This window comes from Podarcis cretensis (assembly GCF_951804945.1).
Source record: "Podarcis cretensis genome assembly, chromosome: 7".
Lineage (NCBI taxonomy): Eukaryota > Metazoa > Chordata > Lepidosauria > Squamata > Lacertidae > Podarcis > Podarcis cretensis.
In genome coordinates, this window is record NC_137176.1 from 4843064 (window position 1) to 4851224 (window position 8161).

Genomic DNA, 8161 nt, shown 5'->3' on the forward strand with positions numbered 1-8161 from the left:
ACGTGTGAATCCCCGTCCCCAGCCTCTCTTCCTTTCCCTTGAGTCCTGGCTAGCAGGGGGCTGGACCGAGGGACCCTTCCTCCTCTCCCTTTCTACTGGGGGCGGGGAGAGCAGCCCTCAGAGCCCCCCTGGCAGGGGCGCCTTGGAGAGCGGAGCCGGGGGAAGAGGCCGGTCCGGAAAGGAGGGCGGCGCCTGCGGAGGGCGGAGTCGCCAGGAAGATGGCGGACGACAAGGTACCGGCCTCGTCCTCTCCTCCGGGGGCGGGAGGAAGGCGCTCGCGGCCTCCTTGGCTTCCCGGGCGTGGCGGGGCCTGCAAGGGGGGCGCGGGGGGGGGAGGGGGCCTTTGCGGCCACGTTTACTCGGGAGTCGTCGTGCCTGAGGGGAAGCGGGGCAGCTTCGGGGCGGAAGCCAGAACGGGACTCTCCTTAGGATGCGGCCCTGCTAGCTCCCCTTTTGCCAGCTGGGCATAAGCTGGGTGCTCTTCTTTAACACCCGCACTTTTAGCTTCTGATTACCCATGTTTTCCTGATTATTGGGGGGGGGGGGGGTTTGTTGTAGCTTTCTTGATGATCTTTGGCTTTTTTTTTTTTTTGTTAACGCCTCTTTGGAACTTTCTTGCTTTATTTATTTATACAACAAGAAAAAAAACCACACACACACACACAAAACACAAATACCAAATTACACACAAATTACAAAAATAACCATAGCCACATAATTTTCTTGGCAAACAATAAAACATCTATTGGTCTTAACACTAAAGACCCAACTTCCCGTTCTGTTCCATATTTCAAATTCATGTTACTTACTGCCACTACACATTTTTTTCATAATTAAACTTATTCTCAATAAATCTAATTTCTTCTATCTACCTAGCAATTATTACTGAAGTTCCTCGAATGCTTCTCTTTCAGGAAGCCCTGCTAGCTCCCCTTTTGCCAGCTGGGCATAAGCTGGGTGCTCCTCTTTAACACCCGCACTTTTAGCTTCTGCTTACCCATGTTTTCCTGATATTTGGGGGGGGGGCGCGCGCGTTGTTGTAGCTTTCTTGATGATCTTTGGCTTTTTGTGTGTGTGTGTAAACAGCCTCTTTGGAACTTTCTTGCTTTTTTAAACTTCCTCTTAGGCCTAGTTTGGGTGCTAAGGTAGGACAGAGACGTATCAAGTGAGGGAAAACGAAAACACGAAACTGCTTGTGTGAACATGGGCACTTGCTTGTATAAGACGGAACTTGAAGTGGGTTCTGTCAGGAGGAAGGGTGGAGTATAAATGGAATGAATAAATAAATAAATGTTGACATTTTCAGTTTTGGGAAAGAACTAAAATAACTTAACCCCCCCCCAATATTTTTTTTATCCAGAAAATTCTAGCTGTATAAAAATGAAATCCAAATGCATGTCTTTTGTTAACCTATCCGGACTAAAATAGTGTGCTATCCATATGCAGCCTATAATTGTTCATGGCAGCAAAGTATAAAAAGACTAGACAGATGATTTTTTTCATTGATTTATAACACAAGTTAATATTTGAAAATTAATCCACTGATGAAGTCCATTTCCCACACCCAAAGCAGCATCATACGGAATTGCTTTATACTATTGTATAGAACTCATTGGCGGATGGAAGCACCTGGGATAGAAGTTGGAGAGTAAAAACTACCTAAAGTGCCCCCTCTGATGTGGTGGCAGTGATAGCCAGATACTGGTCTTATATTAGACACCCCATCAGAATTTCTAGACTGTGCCTTTCCTCTTAGATATTTGCTTTCTGTAACAAAGATACTAAAATGCATGTGTGCATGTAGTTTGGAATATGTCATTTATGTTTCCAATGTATAGGACTCTCTGCCAAAGCTGAAAGATCTTGCTTTTTTGAAGGATCAATTGGAAAGCTTGAAACGAAGAGTCGAAAATGAGGTACAGGCTGGAGTAGGACAGGTAAAAGTGGGGCTGTTTAATACTGATTTTTACAAGTCTGTTGTCACTGTATTTGTCTCTCAAAAGTCATTAATAATGTGCTTGATATGTCTGGCCCAGTAACTCAGGCATAGGCAAACTCCAGCTTTCCATATGTTTGGGACTACAATTCGCATCATCGCTAGCTAACAGGACCAATGGTCAGGGATGATGGAAATTGTAGTCCCAAACTTCTGGAGGGCCGGAATTTGCCTATGCCTGCAGTAACTTAATAGAGTACAATGTAATTATACCTGTAAGGGACTGTAGTTTATTTTCAGTGTGTCACCTCTGGAAAATACTGAGACTGTGCTTGCTCCTTTGATTATAAATACTACATCAGCCTTGAATTGTAATCCAGCATATTAGGAAAAATGGATGAACCATGAGAACACATCCCAGTCTGCATTTTAGTTGTGTTCAGGTGGCTGCTTCAATTACCCATTTATGTTTTGTTTTTTGTTTTTTTACAGGAAGTCTCTTTGCTGGCATCCCCATTTCTCAAAGGGTTTCTTGCTGGCTATGTTATAGCCAAACTCAGATCATCAGCAGTCCTTGGATTTCTAGTGGGGACTTGTACTGGTGTGTATGCTGCTCAAACCTATGCAGTTCCTGATGTGGAAAAGACAATCAAAGACTATTTCAATTCATTCAGGAAAGGACCAGACTAAAATATAGTATCTCATGTATCAATACACTCCAGAAAACCCCTCTTATATTAGGCTTTCTAAACCATGTAAACTCAATTTAGGTCCTTTCACCAGTCATATCAATTGGAAGTGTTTTTATATTGGATGAGATGAAATTTCAGCAGGCCTGATTGTAAGTATTCTCAGACATTCGATCATGAAAAGTCCTGGTGGCTGCTTCAGCCATCCTGGGATTAGGTGGTTTCTGACTATCAACTCGGACAGCTGCATTTCTCACGTGATGGGATTCTCATTCTAATGGAACACAGAGCAACTGCTGGGTCATCATGCCTCCCAGCTTTAAACTGGAACCCACCCCATGTCCTTTCATGTACCCAGAAAATGTGGCTTGAGTGGTTCACATTGTCCAAACTTTTTCTTAATCATGCATACATATTATACTGACATGTAAATCTCATCACAAATGTGTCATATTGCTCTGATTCATTGGATACTTCTGCCTTTCCATGAGTATGACATTTTTTTTTTAAAAAAACCCCTATATTAACTTCATTTTTCTCCTCCTATAAGAGGTTGATGTTTCCCTTGCCTCCACACTTCAGAGAAATGCTATTTGACAACGCTTGTACTGGTGATAGCCGGGTCAGCTCAGCTGCTGCTGTCGTACTTGGGAAAATCCGATGGGGGCTGATGCTGATCTTGTCCGTTTTTATCTATGGCTCCCATGCACCACTCCTGACTCTCAGTAAAGAAAATGGCCAGATCCCATTCAGTGCCTCCTCTGTGGTGGTTTTGATTGAGTTAACCAAGTTGATGCTCTCACTAGTCTTCCTGATGATCTGGGGCTGCGGACAACAAAAGCTATCTGTGTCATGGCATCATGCTGCTCCCTTTGCTCTTTCGGCATTGCTCTATGCAGCCAACAACAACTTAGTAGTTCATTTGCAGCTGTTCATGGATCCTAGTACCTTCCAAGTGCTCAGCAACTTGAAAATTGGAAGCACCGCCCTCCTATTCAGCATGTTCTTGCACCAAAGACTGACTGCCCGCAAGTGGCTAGCTCTTTTCTTGTTGATTGCTGCTGGAGCCTTTTATACATATGGAGGCCTGCAGGACCCACAGCACATGCCTGCTTCTGAGATGCAGTTGCACATCACCCCCATTGGCTTAGTGCTGATCTTTCTATATTGCCTGATCTCTGGCCTTTCAGCAGTCTACACTGAAGTTGTCTTGAAGACCCAGGATCTGCCTCTTAACCTCCAAAATGCATTTCTCTACTTTTTTGGTGTTTTGCTGAACATAATAATCCATCTGTCAAGCAGCTCAGGGGCTGGGTTCCTGGAGGGTTTCTCATTTTGGGTTCTGTTAATTATTGTGAGTCAAGCCTTGAATGGCTTGATAATGTCTGTGGTCATGAAGCACAGTAGTAACATCACTAGACTCTTTGTGATCTCCTCCTCTATTATGGTTAATGCTTTGCTCTCGGTCCTCCTATTTGGTCTTCATCTAACCACCTTTTTTTTCCTTTCTGTTTTGCTGATTAGCTTCGCTGTTTACTTTTATTATGGAATCAAATAGCTTCCTTGCCTCTGTGTATCTTTAGAGAAGTCATTTATATGGAAAGAATTTGCTGCTTATATATTTTACCTTGAAAAAGAGTATAATAGAATGCACAAGTACTTTACACCTCCCTTGTGAATGGCTTAATAGCTATTGTTTCATACTTCTCCCTGAGCTCAGAAAAAGTATTTGTTGTTTGGCTGAGCTGCAGCTTAAACTTAGTATGCTAGTATGCTAATCTTGTCATTAGGCAGCAAGCATAGTTTGAGGAAGCAAATTGTTATCTAAAAGTCCACTTTCCTGTCATTTTGAATTGGCATTGGTGGAAAAGAGAAAAGTTGTATGTATTCTGTATATAGCTGGTTTCATCCCACAAGAGGTTAAAAATCATGCTTCCTTTTTTTGGTTACAGCTCAGTAGGATCTGCCACTCCTGATATCAAACAGGAAACTGGACTCCTATATATCACTCCTCTACTCCTTCCCACTGTATTGTCTACCTAGTGTCTAGATTCATGAGTCCTCAAAAAGAAAGAATGAATTATTATTTCTTAATGAGCAAAAGCAGTCTCCCAGGCTCCCATTTCTACACTTGCGGAAAGGGAAGCTCTGTATCTTTCTTTTCTTTTTTAACTAACACTTTCATTGTTACTAATCTGGAAGAGTGTAGTATGAACAGCTATTCTGCACAGGGAAGTGTTTTGCTTTTGATGTTCTTGGCAGAGGTTCTGCTTCAACCCAGTGATTACAAATGACAAGTGCCTTTTGCAAGTTAATGCCCTTCTGTGTTTGTCTGCTCCGGAAAGAGTCCATTGCTACCAGATAGTTTGTGATGAGTTGTGAATGTTTCGTAAAAACCCTCCAAAATAAATGGAGCACAGTTTCTTGTTACATTTATCTGGATGTTTTCCAAACAGGACTCATTTCTCCCTTTCAGTATTGAATCTGAATGTGTAGACCTGCCTCAATATACAGCCAGAGGTTCCAGCCATGTAAACACACATGCTTAACTTTTCCAGGTGATGTTCTGATAATCTGTATTCTGCTGAATTCAGCTGCTGGTAATTGGGAACACTATGCAATGCATCACCATTTCTTTATTGAAGCAACTATAATCCACCTCACCCAACACTACAGTGTTCAGGTAGCTTCTGACAACATTCGCATTTCTGCTGCCACACAGCTGAAATTTCCCACACCCAAATATTTCTGCCTGTAGCATGTACTTGGCATATATATATATATATATATATATATATATATATATATGCATGCTACCAGTATAGATGTTCAGAAATGTACTGTGCGCCTCTTGCTTTGTTTTATCTTCAGTATTACTGATAAACTTAACAAACTGGGTTGATCACTCTACCTCTCAAGCACCTTCTGTGCCAATGTCTGGAACAGGTGTGGTGGGGTAACAGCTCTAAATGTTACATAGGGGTTTTTATTACCATTTTGGGTTTGTTGTTGTTTTTTTTTTTTTTGCAATTTCTCTCTGTTTATCTGTGGTGCTGCCGCATTTATTCTAGCTCATGATTTTGATAACATTTTGATAGCTCAGTGATTGGATTGGATTGTATCTGGATTGTTATACACTCAGGTTCAACTAGTATCAATTCAATGCAGAAAAATGTCTAGTTTGAAATAAAATTAAAATTTAGTTTACAGGGTTGTGTATTTGTGTGATCTCTTATTGTTTGCTTGTTGCAAAGGAAACTATTTAAAATGCTGGAACATAAAGACAACTTTGAATTTGACATGGAATAGAATTGAGCACCTTCATGTGGAGATAATAGAGAAAGCTTAATCACACAACTCTTCCAGAACAGTTTCTGTGTGCAGGATCCAAAATAATTTACCTCCTTCTTCAAGGTTCAATGAAAGTTTCAAGGTGGGAGCACAGTACTTATCTGCTGTTTGGGAGAAGGTAGTTTCACTAGCCAGGCAAAGAGCAAAAGAACTTATCTGTTCCACTGGGCAAACCTGCCTTTTCCGAATGCAACTTCAGGTTCTTCTTCCAGAGAAAATTATTTCAACAAATATTTTACTATTCTGATTATGGTGTCTTAGGTTTTCCTTAGGGGACTCTTTTATTTAACAGAGTTGAAATAATTGAGTGAAAGAAGCATATGCTTAGCACACATTCCCATATTCAGTTACAGTAGTACCTCAGTCCTGTTTACGAACTATTCAGTTTACAAATTCCGCAAAACCAGAAGTAGTGTTTACCTTTACCTCAGTCTATGAACGGAAGCCAAATGGTGGAAGGGCACCGGCGGCGGGAGGCCTCATTAGGGAAAGCTCACCTCGGTTTAAGAACAGATTTGGTTTAAGAACGGACTTCAGGAACGGATTAAGATTGTAAACTAAGGTACCACTGTATTTACATCTCCAGTGGACAAAGGATCTTGAGTAGAAGAAAGCCTCCTACGGATTTATTTTTAAACAGTTTTATCTAATGAAGGGCCATTGACATTTATTTAGGGTTGAAGTTGTTGAGGTTTTTTAGGATTTTACCCCAGGAAATAAACTGCCACAGGGGCTGGATTAAACCGACCAATGGGCTGGATTGGGCCCCCAAAACGGACTTTGGACATGCCTGAGCTAATGGAAATAGACACAAAAACAATGAAATATAAGCAATCGAGAATATCTGAATTGAATAAGCTAGTCAAAGAGACCTCAGAGAAGATTGGCTTACAGTATTTACTATGGGTTCCATAGTAAATATTTGCTTGCTAATATGGGACAGGTGTAAACAAATATTTTTTGCAGTAATGTCATGTATATTACCAATACTTTATGGTGAGAGATTTAAGTTAGATAGACACTTTGTGAACTTACACATTTGGAGGGAAAAACAGCTGTACTTCCCTTAACTCCAAATAAGACCGTATTTACTCAAATGTAGCGCGGGTGTCGCTGTGGGTTAACCCACAGCGCCTAGGGGCTTGCCGATCAGAAGGTCAGCGGTTCGAATCCCCGTGACGGGGTGAGCTCCCTTTGCTCAGTCCCTGCTCCTGCCAACCTAGCAGTTCGAAAGCACGTCAAAGTGCAAGTAGATAAATAGGTATTGCTTCGGCGGGAAGGTTAATGGCTTTTCCGTGCGCTGCTCTGGTTCGCCAGAAGCAGCTTAGTCATGCTGGCCACATGACCCGTAAGCTGTACGCCGGCTCCCTTGGCCAGTAAAGCGAGATGAGCGCTGCAAGCCCAGAGTTGTCCGCGACTGGACCTAACAGTAAGGGGTCCCTTTACCTTTTTAATGCTCCATTAAATCTAATGCGCACCTTAATTTTCAGAACCTCGAAACCAAATTTTTTTTGCTGGAGGATGTAAATGTGCCATTGAATCTAATGCACACCCTAATTTTCGCCTTGTAATTTGGCCAAAAAAGGTGCACATTACATTCAAGTAAATACAGTAATCTGAGCACGTGGTAGAGAAAATATAGCTAACTGGACACACACCCTTCCAGTAGGGTAATAGTTTCATATGAGAAGCGGTAGTATATTGTGGGCTCCAGCCATTCAGGACAAAGTATTGCTCAATGCATGGTGTGTAGAAGTGCATTGTAGCATTAAACTTACTTGAGAATGACTTAGTTCTGATAGGGAACCAGTCTTCCATACTACCTTGGTGGTCAACACAAACCCATGGAGTCCAGGTAGAATACTAAAACCCAAGCCCAAGGGGCAGAGTAGTAGCTTCTAATGCCACCTTTTGAAACCCACCATCCCAGAACAGCAGTGCCCTGTGTTCTATCCACATCACAGCCCAAATCTACCAAACCAATGCACAGAAACAGAAAATGCAAAAGACTATATGATTTTGAAACTGGCAAGTGGTCCAAGAGCCACCTTCCCATCATACATTGCAGGTTGTTAACCAGGCCACTGAGGCCATTTCCATCCCCAAATCAGATCAGATTGAGAGGGATTCAAGCACCCTTCACGCAAGCCATACATAGAAGGGTATGCCAATGGTCTATTCGTAT

General features: G+C 42.1%; 2 protein-coding genes across 3 annotated transcripts; both read left to right on the forward strand.

The window, feature by feature from the left end:
• Positions 1-73: 73 nt before the first annotated feature.
• LOC307220047 (SLC35A4 upstream microprotein) lies at positions 74-3167 on the forward strand. Of its 2 annotated transcripts, none has more exons than XM_079983713.1 (3): positions 74-233; positions 1878-1937; positions 2429-3167. In XM_079983713.1, exons 1-3 carry the CDS (start codon positions 219-221, stop codon positions 2624-2626), a joined length of 273 nt encoding a protein of 90 aa, XP_079839839.1. In that variant the 5' UTR covers positions 74-218; the 3' UTR covers positions 2627-3167. The 2 variants fall into 2 exon arrangements, with proteins under 2 accessions (XP_079839839.1, XP_079839838.1); XM_079983712.1 differs by having other exon boundaries at positions 85-233; positions 1839-1937; positions 2429-3130.
• A 13-nt stretch (positions 3168-3180) lies between these two features.
• Positions 3181-5832, forward strand: SLC35A4 (solute carrier family 35 member A4). Its single transcript, XM_079983641.1, has one exon. The coding sequence runs from the start codon at positions 3182-3184 to the stop codon at positions 4181-4183; it is 1002 nt and encodes a 333-aa protein (XP_079839767.1). The 5' UTR covers position 3181; the 3' UTR covers positions 4184-5832.
• The last annotated feature ends 2329 nt before the right edge of the window (positions 5833-8161 follow it).

Bases quoted from the DNA above. Each gene is read 5' to 3' on its own strand.
- SLC35A4 (XM_079983641.1), top strand. From the start codon at position 3,182: ATGTTTCCCTTGCCTCCACACTTCAGAGAAATGCTATTTGACAACGCT.
- LOC307220047 (XM_079983712.1), top strand. The intron at 1,938-2,428 runs GTAAAAGTGGGG...GTTTTTTTACAG, and splicing joins TACAGGCTGGAGTAGGACAG to GAAGTCTCTTTGCTGGCATC.